We start from the raw sequence: 22028 nt of genomic DNA on the forward strand, positions 1-22028 counted from the left end.
AGACTGATAAAACTGATCACTGCTGTTTTACCGATTAATGCAGTAGATACTGAAGATTAAAGGGGTTTACAGGTTGGATGAAAAACAGATAGAAAAACTGCAACACCTCTATTTCATACATTTAGCTCAGAGCCTGCACTGTATTAAAAAATAAGTTCAGTATCTACTGACACAATGTCCTGTTTGTTCTTCATTCTAGCAACTTTGTAGATATTAAATATGTGCTATTTTTCTTTTGTGCGATGTGTATCTGTCTATTCTAAATTGGAATTCATATCTAATCAATATCATGAATAAATGAACTATTTAATACATTTAAAAATTATGTTTCAGGTTGAGTAACTATTACTTATGACATGAACTTTGCTCAATTGAAAGGTTGATGGTTTTTTTAACATAAACATGTTATTTGAAATGATAACATGTAATCACGTATTTTTGTTCAGCTTATTTTTATATTGAATGTAAAATGGTTTCTTTTAATCCCATGTGAAATTAGCCAAATATTCGACAGGATGCAGAAATGAAATCTAACCAACTAACTAAACAACTAACTAACTAACTAACTAGTTAGCATAAAACATTATTAGTAATAATGAAATATTTTGAACATAGAGTACATTTTGATTCATTATCCTTTATTTTCTTTAATGTCAGTGTGGAAGCACAACACAAACTGCACTATGTTGCTGGCACTAACTTCAACAATTAATTTAATATTTAATTGAACGAAATAAAACATTCTGTGTGTGACTTTTGCTCATAACAAAATATGTCCACGTTCTGTCGCCTATGTGTAAACCGTCTGAGTTCTGTTTTTCCACCTCAGCTCTCCGGTGAAGAGCCACACTATCTGCTGACATTGTTTGTGGGACGCTCTGAGCCGAACGTGGCACAATGGGAGAAGCAGCCAGCGTCAGACTTGTGGATGCTCGGTGGTCCCTGTTGAGAACACTAAGCTCTGTATTTGCACTCTTCTCGCTGAGGATAACAGCCTCTCCAGCCCAGGTTAGGAGTGGGGCTCCCTGCAGCTGCTGTCTCTGAGGCTGATTAGTGTGGTGATGAGCGAATGAGGGCCAGGGGAGCCACACACACACACACACACACACACACACACACAAACACACACACACACACACACACGCACACACACACTGGAAGGGTTAAGCAGCCGGTTAGGGAGGAGACCTGCTCTGTGTCCAGGATGTTGAGTGCTGCAGCGCGATGGTGTGCTGTTACACTGCATGAGGCCTCGGCTCCACTTGGATTCTGATTGGGTCTGTAAGATCACAGCCACCCACCTCCCCTCCCTCCGCCAACCCCCTCCTCCCCGAGGGTTTCTCTCTCCACATCCTCCCTGCTGATTATCACCACTGCCAGAGCTGACTCCTGCACTCCAGCTGCTGTCCACACTCTGGCTCTGGGGCTAATTTAACCAGGCTGCATGGAGGGAGAAAACTTTCTCACACAGACCCGATGAAGCTGCACAGCGAGCGCTCCTCCCAGGCTTCACAGCTTCTCTCCCTCTGCAGAGACCTCCATCGGGCCACCGCTCGAGCTCACTGCAAAATGGGCCGGGCTGCTGGAACGCTGCATGTATTACCATCAGAGTTTTCCCCAGTGCAGCTTTTAAACAATATCCAGGGCTGCAAATGTTCAGAACAAGATCACAGTCCTCGTTCAGTGCAAAACAGACAGCAGTGATTTCCCTGTGGGCCGGCATGTGTTGGTCTCTGCAGGTGTTTCCTCTGAGCGAAGCCAGGACCGGGTTCTGCCTCCGCTGTCCAAAGTCTGACTCTCAACAGTGTTCAATGTGATACTCAACCCTTAAACACACTCAAACTGAATCTGAAGAGCTTCTGTATATCAAAGCATTGTGTCCTTCTTATCGCTGTACAACCCAAGAAGAAAGCATGTCTGAGTTTGGAAGATTGACGCCTTGATAGCCTCTTTTCTTTTCTTGTCGAAGACGACTGAAGCTGCAGGATGTGAGTTTTAGTTTCGGGCCTGTTTAGCTAGTTCTGCATTATGATATTTCAAGTTGATGTTATTTGATGAAAGCAAAGGGTTGAATGAACTCACATAAACATTGTCTGATTACGGAGCTCTGAAAGAAACTAAACTATTTGACTTTGTGAGGCTGTGGGAGAGAAAACACTGTGAAGTGGAACACAAGGAAGAAAGACAGGAATCAGAACGATGACCTGCTTGAAGAAATGTGGGCCTTACAAATACAATGTGATTGAGTGAGTATGGTGTACAATGTACATCTCCATCCCCTGTCCACATATTTATACAGTATTTATTATTAATTTCATTGCACTACTTTATTGCTTCTCTGCACAAATTGCACTGTTGAACCGAGGGGGGCTTGTGTACATACTCTCATAGTCTAACCAATAAACAGATCATCTACCACTTTGATGTAAGTATGTTTTTTACCTTTATCTTAAACTTATTTGACCAGTTGTCTATGTTGTCCTTGTCCCTAGAGCTGTAATGTCTCTTTGTATGTCAGTGCACTGAGAGTCAAAGTCCTTGATTCACATTATGAAATCTATAATCAATGTAGAAATCACAGACTCTCACTCTTCATGGGAAACATGGTGGTTTACGTTTGTCTTTAATTCTTAGTGGCAGTCAACAATGCAAACGATATGCACACTGCAAACATTAGGGGTCTATCCCATGCCCCGGTATTTATCCATAATCCACTTGGACACATGCCAGCGGCTCTCGGAGCTGAAGCCTGGTCTAATACTCGTGAGTCTGTTGCCAGAGCAGCATTACACGAGTGCTGATGGGGGAGAGTCCTCTGTCAGGCCGCGGGGGCTCCAGTGTCTCTCCGCCCGGGCCGTCCCGGGTCGCACAGGTCGTCATAGCGGGCAAGACGCTGCACCACAATCCCAGACCCCCCCCCCACCCCCCAGACCCATCATGTTAAATGGGAGCATTGTGACTGCAGACCTGCTCTCATCTTCATGTACACTTTCTCGTTTTTCTTCCTGTTCCCCTCCTCACAGTAACATAATGACCCCAGACTATGTGACGACAGGCATTGTATCCGAACCAGGGGCAGAGAACATAGAATTAAAGACCAGGAACTGATTCAGAAGCAGCTGCTGGTCTTTAACTTCTGTTTCTAGCTGCTGCTGCTGCTGCGGCTACTGCTGCTGCGTGGTTTCAGTGGGTCCAGAGACATTTAAGGTGTGTGGCTATAGACGGGCGTATATATTTGTGTGTAATATTTATCAAATCACCTTTCACATCCTCACTTTGTGTGTGTGTGTGTGTGTGTGTGTGTGTGTGTGTGTGTGTGTGTGTGTGTGTGTGTGTGTGGCCTCTCGTGCCGGTGCAAGCGTCGAGCCAGGTGGTAACAATTGCTAAAATCAAATTTCTGCCCAGAGCAAGAATTCAATTATGACATTAGACCTGTAATCTGATGCATTCCTTTGTTCACGTGTGGCGCTGGGTAAATCGTCATTATGGGATATCCACAACAGTTATCCCTGTAATTTAACATATTCATATCATTCGAGACATGTTAGGAGGTGGCGCATATATTACACATGCGAAAGCATTTCACTATTAGACGTGTGTCAGAGGGCACGGTTTGAATTTGCAGCTTCACAACAGGTGCATCATTAAATACACTGCAGCGACTGCAAAGAGGAAAAACAGCCTGTGCCCTTTTATTTCAAGATTAAATGTTTCAGGTAAGATGTTCAGAGAAACAAAGAAAAACAAAAAGCCTCTTTAATGCTTTTTCTTTTGCCTGCACAGAATTTTCCCTCCATCTGTCTTTGCAGCGAACAATGTGGTCACACTACACCTGGCAGGTATTTAATCTCTCGTAGTCATTTTATCTGGGAATCCCCCCCTATTTCTCAAATATGATGTGCAATTTAGAAATCAAACACCGCAGCACTGATCGCTGGCAGAGAGGTTAAGAGAAGAGCTTCTTCTTTTTCTTTTTTTTCTTCCATTTAACTAAAACGCTTGGAGAACTGGCACGGTCGACACGCAGCCCACCGTGCAGATAAGTCCTGAAACGTTTCCACAGAGACAGAGATAATGTTTTCTTCTCAGAGAGGTGGTCGATGTGACATTCACAGTGATGGAAAACAATACAAATAACAAATAGGCTTGATATACATAGATTTATGCCAAATACAAAGTGTCATATTAGAATATACCCCAAGAAAAATACATCCACTTCATGTATATAAGAGTACTATATCAAAATGTAGTACATTCTAAGCATTTATTCTCATAATGTAGTATTAATATCATCAGTGTGACTGTAGAATTGTGTCTTTTTTTATATGCTGGAAAATAATTCACCTCAAAAACCCAGCTTCTGTGTGAGTCTGACTTCAGGACTCTGTACCAGCTTTAGTCAGTCTGACCACAGAGATTACATCTCAGAGGCCAATTAAAAAGAAATTAACTCAAATTGTGTCTAATTTTGTGTTTTCTGCCGTTTGTCTGTGTTTATTTTGAGCCAGGTTTCTTGGAAACTCCCACTTCTTAATTGCACCGAATGCTTATTTTAGATTTTGTTTTCCCTTCTTTTTTTTACCAAGTCTGCGTTTTTACTGGTCTGCAATCTGCTACAGATGCTATCAACAACAATTTCACTGTGGCCGTTTCACACACATACTCACACACAAACACACACACACACACACACAGGTCTTGTGCATGTATAAATAATTCCCACAGGTCAAGCTTTGATCCCCTGATACGGCCTCTCAGATTTGCTTCTAGCGGCAGGAAAACCAGTAGATTGAAAATAAGGAATGCATCAAGGGGTGTGCTGTTTACTTGTAGCTCAGGCAGCTGGTTAGCCACCCCTCTGCCATTTTACACCCCCCTCCCTCGCTTTTCAATTCCAGCCAGACCCCAGGCCGACTACTAACTGGGGGCTGGAATATAGTGCACTGGGGATCAATGCGGCCCTGAGTGAAATGTCAACTGTGGCCCTGCGATGTGTCAGGCTGTGAGGGAGTTGTAATGGCTATTGATCCACTGTGCGCTTAATGCAGAGCTGCCCCGCCACAATGTGAGCCAGCTGCAGCGGAGAGATATATGTATGAGATGAGCTAAAACTGAGAGAATAGAAAAGAAAGAGGCCACAGTTTTGTCCCCCTCCTTCCATCCCTCCCTCTCTGGCTGCAGATTGATCTTCCTCTTCCTGCTGATTCTAACTGGGGCCTGTCATTATCTTACTCTGTCATTAGGGGCTCCATTGACAGCCCTGGCTTGTCTGTGTCACTCTATTGAGACAGCAACACTTTTCCCATGCAGCGTTCCCTACATTTATTAAAATCTGTGACAGCCACGTCTTAGCTCTCTCCATAGATGGCTGAGCTTCAGGCAGCGATGCCGCAGTGTAATTGGAACATGAGGCTCTCTGTCCCTGGCTAGTAATATCTGTGAGGTACAGCTGTAGGTCAGACTGGTTTACATCAGGCCCGCCAGCTATAAAGAACAAAGTCAGACCACCTCTGTCTGAGGGTCAGTGTCGTCTGGGCTCCTATAGGGCCGACGCTGAGGAGCCTACGTTCATACCTGCATCTGTGCATCACGTGTAGGAGCAGGAGTCCTCACACTGTTACTGTCAGGGATCGAAAATTATACTCTCCCCATGTGAGGTAAGGGACTGTATGGAAATGAATGGACGAGTCGGGGGGGGGGGGGGTCAATGTGCCAGGTTTGAATCTCCTATTGTTTCGGAAAATGCTACAAATATTAACATCGAAAAGACAATTTGTTTATGATATACACAGATGTGTTTTGCAGGTGAAGACAACAACGACATCTGTTTACTCTCCTCTGGAAGCTGATTTGATCTTCTCTATTACATAATAGACATGGACCTTCTGTTAGTGGACTCTACCTTCACTTTATTGTGCAACCTGAACAGAAAATAGAACAACAGTTGAATAAAATGTGTCCAAATATCTCAATGCTTGCACATGAAGTCACTGCGACAGCTCTGGAGTCACTTTGAAAAAATCAAATTAACAGAGGCGGATTCAGAGCTAAGGTTTATTGCCAAGTAGGTTTACACATACAAGGAATTTGATCTGGTGCGTTTGTGCAAGTAGAAATTAAAAAGAATATATAAATTATATATATATAAATAGGAAGTTAAATATACAAATATTATAAGCACCAGGGAAGGGAATGTGCAATACGTTGTTAATAAACACCAGAGAATGGATCGTGGAAAGTCCAGTTATTGGCCACGTGAAGTGGAAGTGTCCCAGGCGGGGACATTAGTGCAGTCCAGTGATAAGGTCCCATGTCTTATTGATGGGCATTGAGAATAGGTTCCCTTGCTTTGTTATGTTTGCCATAATGTTGGAAAGGGCTACTTGCACACACTTCTGATTGCAAGTTTTTGCATCAAGGAGTTTCAACACATACTTCATTGTTTAGGGACAGTATGAAAATGACTGGGGGGCAGGGGTGCTACCAATATGAGCAAAACAAAACAATGTGGCATACATGTATTTAGTTTAATATGTACTTATATTTATTTTCTTTGGACCGTCTTCTTTGATATAGGAGCCGGTCAAATTTGTCACACAATTAAAAACTAAAAGCAATTTAGTCCCTTTAAATTCAAATTAAGCTGCAGTAAATTTCACACACTCGTTTACATATACATATGTAGTTTTTTTTCCAACAAGATCCATGAATCATTATCAGGAAAATCTGTGGAAATGTCAAAGAAAAGCTTGATCTCGCCACAATTCAATGGGTTCTTTCTTGACCATATCCCATTGTTCCTCCGTGGGAATCCAAGTTTTTGTGTAATTCAGCTGAAACACAAACCTACAAACATACAAACAAAAAGTGGCAAAAAGAAAACCTCCTTTGCAGAGGTGATTATTTTATTCTTATTAAAACCATGTTCGTTGAGAAATAACCTTCACAGTGCCACAAAGCACACATCAGAGGTGGAGTTGTATTTCAGTAAATTGTTGGCAAACATTACATGTCATTTAGCTGACGCTTTTGTCCAAAGCGACTTACATTTTTAGAACACTCAGCATTCATGAGGGGCCATTTTAGGGATTCAGTATCTTGCCAAGGACACTTAGGCATGCAGATGGGAAAGAGTGGGATTCAAACTGGCAACCTTCTTTTTGCAGAACACCCGCTCTATCCCCTAGGCCACGCTCTCCCCAGAGAGCAAACTGCAAACTGTTGCCTCTTATATATTATCTCTCGAAAGCTTCTGAATAACCAGTGTTATTTCAAATTAAATTAAACCATCCTAGGTTGAGAAAAGTTCCCCAATCAGCAAAAAATAAAAGTTACACAGCCCCTCCTTCTAATCGTTTTCATATTATTCCTATTGGCTTAATTCTTTGAATGTTTATAAAAACAAGTTTATGCTTGAATATCACAACATCTGTGAATTCATAGAAAGAAAATTGAAAAGTCTCTATGTTTGGTGACTGAATGGCTGAAATATTGTGCCGGATTTCAACATGAAACAAAATGAAAACAGTAAATAAAAGAGGCTGCGAGGAGCAACACAAACACTTTTATTCTTGTATACGTTCTACAAATCTGTGATCACATGATTATTGTTTTGTCGTAATCTTCTGCTCCAGGACCATTACTGTAAGGTCTTGACAAGTTGAAAACATTTCTGGAGGCTGTCAGGAAGTGCACAGCGGGGTGCACTGAATTGAGATTGGTGGTTTGTGCGAGTGTGTGCGCACATGTGTGTGTGTGCTACACAAAAGCAATGCGGAGTATTGGCTGATGGTGGGACCAAGCTGCTTCTCCATGTTACATGGAGGCACAATCAGGTGGGACCAGGGGGGTCTCTTGGCTTCCACGGCCTCCGTAACACGCGAGGCTGCTCAATGGGACGGAAGTTATCGGGGGGGGCCGCGGCGAGGCTGATGACATGGTGTGTGACAGAGACTCATCATTTGAGTATGATACAAGTATTTTTGAGCTGCGAGGCTGTAATGCTGCTTGGCTGCTGGAGAGAGATTTATTCCAGATTGCAGGGCCCGAGGGGTCAGCGGCCACACGTGGGAGGTTTGTGCCCTAATGCCCTTTTTGTGAGGGGATTTAGTTTTGGACTTGATGAAATATCACACAGGAATCATTTTTATTTGTATTTGAGCGCTAAAAGTTTCAATGAAACACAGGAAAACAGAGCAAATACCGATCTCTTTCACAGGACACCGTTTCCTGCCGTTCTACATATGTTGGACACTTCCTCAAATCCAATGAATTTCTGTTTTCACCAAACTTGAATTTACGGCCTCGCTCCTGCCTGACAGAAAGAAGCTCTTTCTTTTCTTTTCTTTTTTTTTGCAGTGGGAAGAAATGTTAAATCCAACTCCCACTGTGAAACGAAAAAGAAGTAATGCATATCTCACTATCTCGCCTGTCTCCCAGCAAGATGAAATAGAAATTTTAATGCATTTTAGAGTTTTTTCTCCCTTTCCCCTCGAACGGAGAAGCTGATAGACACGGGGATGTCATATTTACAGTATGAACCTGAACACCCATGGTTTAATGCACTCTACAATTCTGCCATGTCCAACTTCTCTGGAACAAAACATGCTCTTGAACATAAAGGAAAGAGGCAAAGGCAAAATTATTCCCAAGGCTTTTCTATCAAGCTAAGTCTAAAGGGCATGTCAGTCCTCCTGCCTCTGAGAGAGGTAATTATCCTTTTCCTGTCAGAGAACAACAAATGATAGCCAACTATGGGGGTGCATTTTCAGGAGCTGAAATTTGTCAATAGGAAGGAGAAGGAGGTTTAATTTTCCGGCAGCTGCACATCTACTCTTATCATGTTTTTTCTTTCTTTCTTTTATTTTTTCTCTGCAATGGTCATTTGTTGCATGTTTCTTTTTTTTCCCCACAAGAGCATACAGGGGTAGTGCTGTTTGTTTATGTCTGCCAGCTTCTAAGAGTGTATTTATGTGCCCTGCATTAACATACCTATTTATAGTCCCTCACTTTCTTACAGTCACCTTTTTTTTTTCCTGTTGTGACCATTTCACAGATTATATATTGTCCAAGTAATTTCCCTTTCACCATCTGTGTTTTTTACCTTTCAGAGAAAGCCGTGAATGGGGAGAAAATTATCACAATTACTCACATAATTGAGCCGTCTTTGTAGCAAGTGCAGCTTCAGTAGCCCTTTTTTTCCATCAGCCAAAATGGTTTCATTATATGGGTTTTTCATATTCCCTGACACAGGGCTCTGCTGAGGGCCTGGCGCGTGGATGAGATGCAGGATGAACAGAGCGAATCATTAAGGTCACAGTAGGAATAATTATCCCAGCTATGGAAAGAGCATCTACAGCCTTTTTTTCCTCCGGCAGCACAAATGCAATGTCCGCGGCTTTTAGTCACAAAGAACTTTGTTACAAATGGAGCTTCCACCTTCTACTTATACAAAGACGAGAGGGGGAGAGCAAGACTTGTATCAACATGACAATTTTCCATCATTAAGACTAATGACAGGCACAGACCGTGGGGATCAAGGGGAGCACAATAAAGAGAGGCGCATTCAGGTGTTGGCTGAGTGCTGACCTCCTTCCTGTCTTTGTTGGAGACTTAACTCTTAACAAAAACTAAAAAGGGGGTTTCAGAACTAAAGGCGCAGTGGCAGCTGAATGTCAAGCAGTCCGGCTCTCAGAATTTGCATGTTCTCCATTTGCAGGGAAATTAATTCAATTAGGGCTCCACGTAGAAATGTGTCATCAAACGTGTTTTAGTGTCGGTGAAATAATTCTGCAGCTCATCCCTACACAATCCAGCTCTCTCGCATCAACACACGAGTTTATGACATTTTCGGTGAATTTCATTTTCTTGTAAGTTGAGAATTTTCTTGGGCAGATCTTTGCTGAGCCAGTGGGGCACTGTAGCGTGTGGCAAGTATGAAGCCTCAATGTGAAACTTGTTTCTTTTACAGTTTAGCTGAATTAAGTAAAAGCCATATTTTTCACCCCCAAGTCCTTTCTCCGCAGCCTTCACTCAGGTAATTGGTCATTTTGCAGCCAATTTCAGGCAGGTTGGATGCTTGCTGCCATGGCCTGACCCCTGCTGCTGCTGTAATGGGGACTGCATTTCTACCAGTTCGCTGGGGGCTTTTCCACACTGTGACCCCAGCTTTTCTGAGGAGAGAGCACTGAAAGAGGGAGAGGAGTTGAAAATACGACTTCTCAGCTCTGCAGTGACCAGAATGAAATCCCATTACACATGTGTTAATTATCCCTCCTTTTATTCACAGAATTTTTAGCAGTTGGCGACGTCGTGTGCCAGAAATTAAAGAGTTACTTGGGCTCCTTTTTCTGTAAAGTTCCTGTGTGAGGGTGAAACAAGAATATTTTTTAAAGAGAAAAAAGAATATGAAGAGTTCCGGGATGCAGTCCTAGGATTGTTGGATCAGAACATCCACAACTGATGGGAAGCGGTTTCCTCACAGGGCCATCGGGGTCTGAAAACAAACCAAACAAACATTACTTCCTGCATAAACATAACATCAATGTTTCTCTAATCACTGTCTACAAAAACATTCACATATTTCCAAATGAAATGTTTTAAGCATAATCTGTTTCAATTCAAGTCAGGATTTCAAGCTGAAGACAAATCTTTGAATTGAATGATTAACAAGTTTTTTATGATTGCTGGTAATAATCACTCTTAAAATGTTTGAACTGTTTCTTACTATAATTTAATTTCAGGTCTTAACCTGCAGGTAACAAATTCAAGCTGTAAATGTGATCATCACACAAACAAGTGTCAATGTTTTTTTAAATACATTACATTTTTTAGAAGACATTAAATGTGGTTCAGACACTTTGATATTTTCTAAAACAGTAGAGAAATGTAATTTTTTTGTCTCCTTGCCTGTCTCCTGGCTCTTATGATAATGTAATCAATTAACCACTGTAACAATCTCCTTTCTCAGATATTATGCTTCAATTTTGTGTTTACACATATCTCAGTAAACAAAATCAATTCACATTTTGATGCCACACTGAACAGGAAAATAGACACTGACTCCAGTTAATTGTGGTGCATCTAGTTTGCGTTCATTGAACGCTGCAAATTACAGGATGGCAGCGAGCAGCAAAACCAGACAGGAAGCAGAACAAAAGGCAATTTCACTTGTTTGATCCAGTGCCTTTAAAAACTTGAGAGCAACCTTCAGCGTGGCGTTTCTGCATCTGGAGCTGAGGTGGGGATAATGTCCAGAAGGAGCCCACGAGAAAGGATGAGCTACTGTATTGTTGTAAAAATATTTATATTACAGTGTGGAAACTATTTATTTTATTTTTTGTTGTTAATAGTGTTAATGTTAATAGTGATCACGATTTATTGTCACATTATTATTTATTGTATGATTTTTGCTCTAGAGGGAAGATTGTGGTCTTAAACTCTTCATAAGCAGAGAATTAAAAGCATATTTTACAAACCTGAGGGTTGATCAAATATATTATAAACCTCCTTCGTACAAGGCATAAGATTTATAACGATATATATTGGACTTATGTGATAGGCGTGCTTGCAATTGCGATAAATATTTATATTGTTTTCTTGCCCTATGAATTTGTATATTTGGGTTGGGCTATGATTATTTGGGTCTATGTCACAGTCAATTTTAATATTTTTTTAGAAATGTTACTTTTAAAAGAAATGTTTTAATCAAATCAGCTGAAATGGCCCAATCCCATCAGAAATGACATGTAGGCCTCAATACCCTCACACGGATTTAGAGCAGCAGCATGTTCTTCACGAGTAAGTGAAATTAGACAATATAAACTGTTCCAAATGACAATAATTAATCACTGATCACATGCAGAGTCTGCAGGGAGCACACGCACGCTTTACCACTGCACCATGGTCTGGATCATTTAGGGGGTGCTGTTAAAATGTGGGTTGGTATAGAGCTGGTGAGGGCTCTCTGTCACCGGGCCGAAACGAAGTCTGTGACATCTTGGCCCGTTCAACTCCCCCCCTCCACGAACCCACCGGCCCCCTCCCCTCTGCTCTCGCCCTCAGGTGAAGAGCAGCAGGTGTTAAAACACCCTCAGCCACAGAGCTGCCCTAACGAGTGCTGCCTCCGCGCTCCAGCCATGCATGGAGGACTTTATTTTGAGTGTGGCAGGGGTGGTTAGAGCCCCAGAGGCCCCGCAGCAGTGGCCCCCGCACGGAGCGCTGCCCTCCTGCCACACGCACCGAGGAGCCACAGTCCAATTCATATGAGAAAGTGGTCATGTCATCAGGGGAACCGAGAAACGCCCCCTCAAATAAACATTTAATCCCTCAGGTTTGTAAATGATTGATTTGGCAACAATAAAATAAGATGAATAGCAGCCCCACATTACACTTACTCCAACAATAAAGCAGCCCCGGATTAATTAGCCGTATTCTTGTGGTATTATTTTACATTTTGCTGCAAATTCAGCCTCTGCTCTGTTAATGGTTTTGCTCGCAGCCGCGTTTCAGTTTGTAGATACTATAATCGTGGGAAAATAATGACAGTTATCAGTCGCACCCATCAAGCACCCATAAAAAAAATCTGTCCTCTGTTCTGGAAGATGATAATTATTGGTTTTACTACCATTATCATCGTCGTTGTTGATAGAGGAAATCTTGAAGCATTTTTCCCTCGAAGTAATTCGAGAGAAATCACTTCAAATTGGCCTATTTTTTAAGGGGGCAAGGGACCCGCTTTTCGTTATAGCCCAAATATTTCACAGAAATCTTTAAATCCAGGCGCCCGCTGCCGCCTGGCACACTGTGGCACACGCGTCGTGATGTCACCTCCCGGGCTTCTCATATCACATTTTGCAACTTGTCGAGTTTCTGCTTTGAGATCAATTATGTAATTACACTGATAATCGCAGTGGTGGAATTTAACTGCCTTTAACTTGTTGTTCGGGTAGAGATGGAGGGACCGCGGATGGAGCAGCCTGGCTCCTCTCCTGCTCCGTGCGCCCACCAGCAGAAGAGGAGCCTGCGAATGAATCCTGATAACACGAGGAGCTGCTGGAGACTTCCTGCTGCTCCTTCCTCAGCCAGGAGCGGCCAGTGGAGCCACTGTGACCCCGGATTTATCTTTACCATCACATGATTTGATTTGATTTTGAAGTAAGTGGACAAACTTTGCTTTTTTTCTCTTGATTGAAATGAAGATACTGCTTTATTTGAACATGGCCTAGTCAAAGTGCCGCAGCTCGGAGGTGCAGCCGGCAGCTCAAGACAAATGTCCCCTGTTTCTTCAGTCGTCAGTTCAATTAAATCAAATGTCCACGAGTAATTATTCTTGTTAGGCAGTAGGAGGCATGGCCGCACCCCCAACTTCACTTAGACTCATGCTAATCAAAAGGTGCCAGTGTTTAACAGAACTGCGGCCATTAAACCACCGCGATGGAGGGTGCGTAAAGACGCATGGAGAGCATTTTATAAGGAGATAAGGTTGTGTTTTTTAAACAAGTAAATATACAAAATTCTACTGTATATCACAAGAATATAAAAATATCCATAAAAATAATTAAGAGGTTTTTGGTGCGTTGCAATTTTAAAATAGACTATTTTGAATCACTGTTAATTAATTGAACATCAGTAAATGAATGGCCACAATATTGTTTTACTTTTCTATATGATATATAGGTCGGTGTTGTTATGTGTTTTCAGGTGTTAAATAGACCTATAAATATATAAATATACCTGCACCAATGAACCTGCTCATTTGACTTGAGGGGAAACTGTTGCCAGGTGTAACTGAGACCTGGGGCCGGTCTAAGTGTTAAATACATGACTAATCACAGAGCTACTTATGAAAATTAAACAGCACTGTTATGCTAATTCACTTCCCTCCTGATAGAGAAGTAGCAGCTTTAATCAGAAAAGCTTTAATCAAAGCGCATGGCCAGCAGCAGCAGCAGCTTTAACGAGGCTGCAAATATTATTTAACTTTATTAAAAGACGTTTAGACGAGAGGGGGAAAAAAGGGAATAGAAAGAGACAGAGCACATTTCAGCTTATTATCGAGACCTGTAATTAAATAAATGACCACGTTGGATTAAATAATAAAACATTTTGGATTGAGTGCTGAGAAACATTTGCAACAGAAAAATATGTAATGCTATTAAAATACGTAATATTTTTTTGCCTAGAAAATCAATGTTGTTACAGACTGGGATTTCAATAATAATAATAAAAAGAATACTAATAATAATGTTAGCAGTAATAATAATAGTGAATCTTGACATGCCAGTGTAAATCTGAGGTTTTGTGCTTTTCCTTGACTTTATCAGCTTCTTCGGACCCAGCCCCAGAGTCGCCAATCGGCTTCCCTCTTGGAGAGAGTGGACCAATCAGCGACAGTCTTCGATGAATATTCATGAGTCCGAGATTCAAACCTTTGAGCGAGTTTGTCTTGGTCCACAGCATCATACCTAGGACTTTTCACAGGGACAAACTACATTTTCTTATGAATGGAAAGAGAAAAAATTTGCTCGGCTTAAATTGGGACTCTTCCTTCTCTGAGATCATAGAATCACAACAAAAGCGAGACGAGGGGAACCGCCAGAAGAGATGACAATGACTACAATTCCAGAAAGTCTTAATAGCCCTGCCTCAGGAAAAGCCGTTTTCATGGAGTTTGGACCCCCGAGTCAACAAATGTCGCCTTCGTCCATGTCTCACGGACACTATCCCATGCACTGTTTACATTCTGCAGGTCATACCCAGCACGACAGCTACAGTCCGGGCTCATCGTTCCCCAGATCGCTGGGTTATCCATACGTAAACTCCGTCGGCAGCCATTCCACCAGTCCATATCTGAGCACAGTACAGACCTACCAAAACAGCTCGGCACTCACACAGACGCGGCTAGAGGACACAGGTAAGAGAACCACAGCTTCTTTGCATCTGATATATTAACTTTACGCGCAAGCACGACTGTCTGGTCCATGCAATCCACGTTGCACCGAAAAAAGACGAGCCAGACGATGGAATTAGGCTTGGTAATTATTTATTGCGTAACGCTATAAACAATGTATGCAATTAAGGGTAATTATACGAAAGTACAGCGCGGGAGTATTTATTGCTGTGCAACACTGTTGGCTACAACTGCCTCCTCATTTTTCCTTCTCTTCTCTGTGCTTCTTTATTTTGTCTCCAGCGCCAGAAACAGAGAAAAACACAGTGGTGGAAGGCGGAGAGGTTCGATTCAACGGCAAAGGGAAAAAGATCAGAAAACCAAGGACTATCTATTCCAGTTTACAACTTCAAGCTTTGAACAGGAGATTTCAGCAGACCCAATATTTGGCGTTACCGGAGAGAGCTGAGCTCGCAGCGTCGCTGGGTCTCACTCAGACACAGGCAAGTCCACGAGACAGATTCACAAATAACTTCACTCTGCTGGGGCATCCATTGTTTCAGCAACACACATTGGCCTATTATTATTACATCTAAATTACTATTATTAAATTTTTTCTTGATCAAACTTTGTTTTATGAAATGTGTTTCGTGCGTAAATCGTGCGTAAAACCTTCCTTTTTATACATTTTATACCGTTTGTCTATTATTTAACTTCGGTTTCAATTTTCTCATCCTTGTTTCCTCTTTATCTTTCCAGGTGAAGATCTGGTTTCAGAACAAGCGATCTAAATTCAAGAAACTGATGAAGCAAGGCGGCGGCACGATTGACGTCGCCGCTTTGGCCACTGGCCGCGGACTCTCGAGCGGCTCCCCCACGGTGCCACCTGTCTGGAGCTCGCCGACCACCGTGAAGACCTCAGTGGGCACGACCGGGTCTTATATCCCGAGCTACACCTCATGGTACCCCACCACGCACCAAGAGTCTATGCAACAGTCACAGCTCATGTGAACACAGACCTCAGCCCCTCGACTCTGCTCGTGGCTCTTGTGTCAGGACGGTGGCTCAGCCTGGCGCAGCACTGGTAATGCACCACACCGACCCCGGGAGTCTGCTGCCGCATGCCGTCAGCTGACACCGAGGCCTCCTCATACCGGATGATGACAAACAGCGAAGAAGGAGAAGGAGCTGAGAGACTGAACAGGCACGCAATGCGACCGAGGGCGACAAGCCGGTGACGGTCAGCGGGGATCGTAGACAAATGGATCTTTTTTTGGTTGCCGTTTATCACCTTTGTGTCGGTTAGCGTTTTTTTTAACCATATCTGTGTGAGTTATTCTGTTGTTAAGCTGTAGGCTACATGTTTATAAGAAAACGCGTGTTTGTTTAAGGCCATATGTTTGGTCAGAGGTGATGTTTGGGCCCTAGAATCAATCTGCATCCACCCACAGTTAAAATAGTCTAATCGGCCTCAAAGGGGAGTTACAACGATTTATAAATTCCATCCATCCGACCATTACGCATACAGCTCGTATACAACCACAGAGCACACTGTTCAAAGCCTCAAATTGCTACTATGTTGTTTATATATGTGTTTGTTATTTAAGTTAAATTATTCGGGCTAGTTTCTTCTGTTGAGGTCAATCTGTGTTCATTTCGTGAGTGTGTTTGAAATAACAACACTGTGTTGTTAATGCTGCACTAATGCAAGCAAAAGCTTTTCTATGCCGTGCCCCGGTGTTATGTGAAAAATGTAAACGGCCTGACGATTTGCTGCTTTAGAAAAAAAAATATCCTGAGGGTGAGCAGCTCATGTGTCACTGTATTTTGTACATAATTTCTCAGATTTGTTTTTTCTTTCTCTTTTTCTGTGCTGTACTGGATACGCTGTGAAACAGGGTTTTAGGCTTTTATGTATTTGTCCAGATGTGTTGAGGTCAAAATAGGGAAAAAATATTTAGTTTTGTATTGATCACTTTAATTTATTGATCTGTTGCTGAAGGTTATGTACATAATGTGCAAAAAGTTTCAAAAGCAGTAAAATGATGATTTAAATTATGTCAAGAAAAAGTGTCTGATTCATCCCCCCCCCCTGCATGCACCCCGCCGTGAACCGGCACCCTGCACGCAGCTTCCTTCTCGTGTGAATAGAAAGGTTTCAGCGTGGTGCAGGTCTAATGTGAGCTGACACAAAGCAGTATCATGTTGGTCGCATTGAAGCAGGCAGCGTGTGAGTGCGACTGTGAGCTGCTAAAGGCTCCTCGTTTAGATTTATGGTTATGTTGAGCGTTTACATGGCTCTGTGCCGCTGCTGCTCACTGCTTGCAGATGTTATCAAAGCTCTCGAGTGACCTCGGAATTATACAAGTCTAAGGTTGCATGTAAAAAATAAATAAATCAGCATTTTACAAGATAACATCAGTACACGTGGCTCGGCTACATTTTGAGATATGACAGAAAATAAAAAATGGCACATGCTTTAATGATAAATAGTGGAGAAACCACAGTGAGTCCTATGGCTGATAATCCCTCATGTTATTGTGCTTGCGGGAGAGCTGCGGTTCATACATTCAACATCAACACTTGGTCCTTTCTTCTTTGCAACTTTCCTCCATCGCAGTCAAACAAAAAAAAAACTTCCCTCTATTTGTCTTTGACCATCCAGATCCTCTGCAGTGAATGGGAGAGATCAATTGAGTGTGTTAAGTGAATAATTGCACAAGAGGCAGGTGCTGCAAAAAAAGAGAGGGGGAAAAAAAGAAAGAAAACAGAGTGGATGAGCAAAGCGGGACATGGAGCAGATCAGATGGAGATCAGTGAAAGTGGAAAGTTCAAAAGGCTTCCTTGTTTGGGCCACATGCACTTTATCCAGTCTGTCCCGTGACTCGCTTCAGCACTGAGTGTTTTAGTTAATCATCACATTTAAATGTCATGGTCCTATCATTTATTCGAATGAAAAATTCAACACATTATTTTGTGTTTGCGTTTATACTTCTGATGGCAAATATTTTTTTATTCAAACACAAAATAATGTGTTGAATTTTTATATTATTAAAAAATATCTTCATTATTTATATTATTAAACAACATTATTATTATTGTTTTATATTTATTTGATATAAATGTCATGGTTTATTTAGGTATTTTTCTAGTATTAGATCAAATATATCTCAAATAGAGGGACCTGCATTAGACACAGGTGGAATTGTCAATATTGGAGAACACATTGCAAAAATAAATGGAAAATAAATTGAAAGAAAAACAAACATTTAAAAATGAAACCAAGATTAAGAAGACGAAAATGGAAAATAAGGAAATGCAAAAAGAAAACGAAAATAATATTATAACTTTATAAAATAATATAAAAAATTCATGATAACAGCCTAAATTATTTCCCCAAATTTTACTATGTGTGTTAGAAATGAAGTATGAAAAAAAGTAAATAATTGCAAATGTGCGGCTCCTCCTGCTGTAACATGCATTTATAAAAACTTAGTAATTCTAATGGTATATCTGATGCAGTTTAAACGGTCTGATCAGCATCTCGTTAACACATAACACCATCACCTCACATCATTTAATTCTAAATGTGTTCCATTTATGTTTTTTAGGTGTGAGTCAGGCCATCACAATACGGATGCATTATAATCTACCTCAGCATGCTTTATTAATATTACCAGGCCTATATATATATATATTAAAAAAATATTAAACTAAAAGTATCTTGGAAGAAGTAGAGAAAGCTCTATTCATCTATAATGTTCTCTCTTTGTGCAAAGCTTCAACCCTGCAGCCTCCCCATGTTATTATAACATGAAAAGGGAAGATACTATAGGAGACAGTCCTATGTGAAGCATCTTTTATAAAGACAAGGCCCATGCAGCCTTACACCATTAAAAAAGAATATGAATTGTGCTGTGGCTGCTGTAGCGAACATAAATATGCCTACCTAAGCCCCAGAAAGGCGCAGCTGCAAATCCAAGAGGGTCAGTGTTATTTCGATGTATTCTCCTCTTGATTATACGAGCTGAGCCCATCAAACCCAACATAATTACAGTCATTTCGCCCTTATTTATTCTAATGCAGTTTCCTATCTCTGAGGTAATTATGAGCAATTTTTTTTTCGCATGGAGGATCTTTTCTTTTTTCCACGTTGACAAAGGAGATAGTGCTCTGAAAGAAATGTGCCGCTGCCGTGAGGGGAGAAAAGAAAAAATATATAAAATAGCGAAATAGGTGAGCTGCCATTTCGTCACTGTTCCCTGAGACCTAGCCTATGTGTATAGGGCTGGCAAATTGCTTGCAGGTGTACATCACATGAGTTGTCAAAGCGAAGAGGCTGCAAAATTAGCGGCAGCACAAAGCAGGAGGAATGAAAGCAGCCAGCGAATTAAACCACAACTTGTGTGTCTCCCCTTCCCTCACATTTCCTCCCGGTGTGAGCTGCTTTCTCGGCTGCAGCACGTTAAAAAAAATATATATCTTTTTTTTATATAAACCCCCAAAAGAAGCTCCTCGGCAGCAGATTTCAAAGTTACAGCCTAAGACACACGTGAGATTTCACTGTTAATAAAGAATCTCGGATCATCAAATAATCAGCGTCATTCATTGATCTGAATAAGAATTGAAAGGAAAAAAGCAAATGCATGAGATCTAGCAGAGGGAGAGGTGGATGGATGCTTGCGACGAGGATCTGCTTCCTGTGGGGGACTTGTTTTTTCAAATGCATCCAGGCGTCACTTCCAATTAAAAAAAAAAAAGTTAAGAAATAAAAAATGCTCACCTTTCAGCCCCTGGTGTCGAAGGGGCCCTGCGGCTCCACGTGAGGAGGCTCAGAGGGAGCAGGAGGCAGAGGAGCCGCAGCATCATCTTCATCATCCTCCTGCAGCCCGGATCCAGATGAACCATGAGCGCTAAAATCCCACAAAATGTGTCCCATGTGTTGGTCTCGGCTACAGCAGCAGAGTTCAGAATATGACTGGAAAATGTCTGCTTTATTTCCCCCTCTTTATAGCTGATGGGGGAAAAAATGTAGATTATTAGCATAAATGTTTACTCCTCATTACGCTGATGACATTGTGCACTCGAGATCTTGGTAATCTTTGGGGGGAAATTATGAGTAATTTTTTAAAATTTAAAGCAGCAGTCACCATGCAATTCAGGCTAATTCTGCGTCGGCTCCACGCGGATATAATTACCATTCGAGTCAAGATGTTAGGGCTAAAAACTATGCATCGATATTCCCATTTATTATGTACATGCAACTTTGACAATGTTGACGCTTGAAATAGCAGCGAAATTGTCTTGTGCAAAAAAAAAGGAAAGATTGCATCCCTTATTAGGACATCTAAAATTGCAAAGAATTATATAGTAATTGCAGGCTTTCAGATTTGAAAGCCAGAAAGCTCAAACCGGAGCAAATGTGGATAAAATTACAGATCAGGGTATAAATTAAAGAGGGTATGGCATTTACAAGTTGCCTAGAGAAAGGCAACAGAAAAAAACAAGGCAAACCACAGCAGCTGATGCATGATGACTGGAGTCACGTGGAGCCCCACGCAGAAATGCAATTTTATTTAATTGTGTTATTGATTAACAACCAGAAACAATTGACTTAAGTAGTGTTATGAAATCTGCCCATATAAACTATACATGAATGGCTAAAGCTGTGTCATCTCAGACCACGGTGCACCATGCAGGCCCTGACATCATGCATTTCCTCTCTCTGTGCAGTAACACGGAGTGAAACCTGCACAGGCCTTGCTGTGCACATGCAGCCTGGGTGTGATGTTGTCGGGGCGCGGAGCTGCTTGTCTGGGATCTGGTGCTGTCGGCCCCGGGGAGGAGGCTCCACCGCGGAGCTGCAGCAACACAGAGCTGTTCTTATTATAGACAAACGATCCCACTTCATGGCCTGTGGTGGGTTGACTGGCAGAGATGGTGAGCGAGATCCGTGTAGCTATCTGAATCTGCGAGTCTGTTAATCGGCTCTGGCAATACATTATAATAAAAATACATTTCCTGGTTGCAGTGAATGCGAATGAAGTGTTTGGACGTGCCCCTGCCTCCAGGCCCCGGCAGCCTCATAACCAGTAATGTAGGTCAATGTGCTCGTCTTCAGAGATCACAGAGTTGTGAGAAATGTTTCCATGATGGATTCGCTCCGGGCTGTGCTGGGGCCAGCTCCTCTCTCTGTCTCTCTTGTTAGGCTGACTTCATAAAAACGTCTGGAGAGTGACTCCACACAGTCTGAGGATCCCGGGCCCGGTCGTGCCCATCCTCATCTGGAAGCCTCTCGCATGCCAGGGCGTGTAGTCGCCTCCCCTCTCCTCTTCCCAGTCCGCTCCCCAGCCCTCTGCCCCGCTCCCCGGCCCTCTGCCCCTGCTCCAGACCCGCTCACCTCCGGCTCCGCTCGGATAATCATCCGCTGACGGAACCGGGTAAAATAAATGTAATTCGAGAGACAGCGAGGAATCGTCTTGTGCGTGTCCACGCTTGTGATGGCGCCGTAACACGCTCGTGTAATTACACACAACATCTTATTGCTTGAGAAGTGGCCTTTGATCAGTGGAACCTTTCAAGTAAACCTAAAGTCTGACATGACTAAGGTTAGCTTAGCCTAAAGCTAATTCTGAGCAACAACTCAGCTGGCCCTAAGTTTAACATGTTAGGCTAATTTGTTAGCAGCTAACAGTGTGCATTTTTAACCAGTAAACCAGATCCAAAATATAGAATAAATATGACTCACTAAATAACTGTTTCATGTTTGTAACAGTGTATTACCAATAAAGTGATTTTTTTTTGTTAGCATATTTAGTCTTTACTAGTTTTGTTTGCAATATCGAACTAGGATGTCTTAAGATTTTCTGAAATAGAACAATTGCAGATGAAAATCTAATTCATGCAGCACTTATCCAACATTTCATCTATATAAAAAAATGCACCCCTTTCAGTGACTAAAATAAAAATATTATTTTTACTGCTCGGGGGAATACAAATAGTCCCTGAGCAGTTGTGTTATTTTTGGACCATTTTAGAAGAAATGAGACAACACACAATTTCTGCTCAATGTCAGAATGGCGTGTTACACTGAAACGTTTGAAGAAATAGAAACAGAAGGATGGGCTCTGCACAGAAC

General features: G+C 41.9%; 1 protein-coding gene across 1 annotated transcript; it reads left to right on the plus strand.

The window, feature by feature from the left end:
* The first annotated feature begins 14425 nt into the window (after window positions 1-14425).
* Window positions 14426-16948, plus strand: dlx1a (distal-less homeobox 1a). The gene is made up of 3 exons (XM_062402794.1): window positions 14426-14914; window positions 15194-15393; window positions 15650-16948. Exons 1-3 carry the CDS (start codon window positions 14605-14607, stop codon window positions 15899-15901), a joined length of 762 nt encoding a protein of 253 aa, XP_062258778.1. The 5' UTR covers window positions 14426-14604; the 3' UTR covers window positions 15902-16948.
* Window positions 16949-22028: the final 5080 nt, after the last annotated feature.

This window comes from Platichthys flesus, chromosome 13 (genome assembly GCF_949316205.1).
Source record: "Platichthys flesus chromosome 13, fPlaFle2.1, whole genome shotgun sequence".
NCBI lineage: Eukaryota > Metazoa > Chordata > Actinopteri > Pleuronectiformes > Pleuronectidae > Platichthys > Platichthys flesus.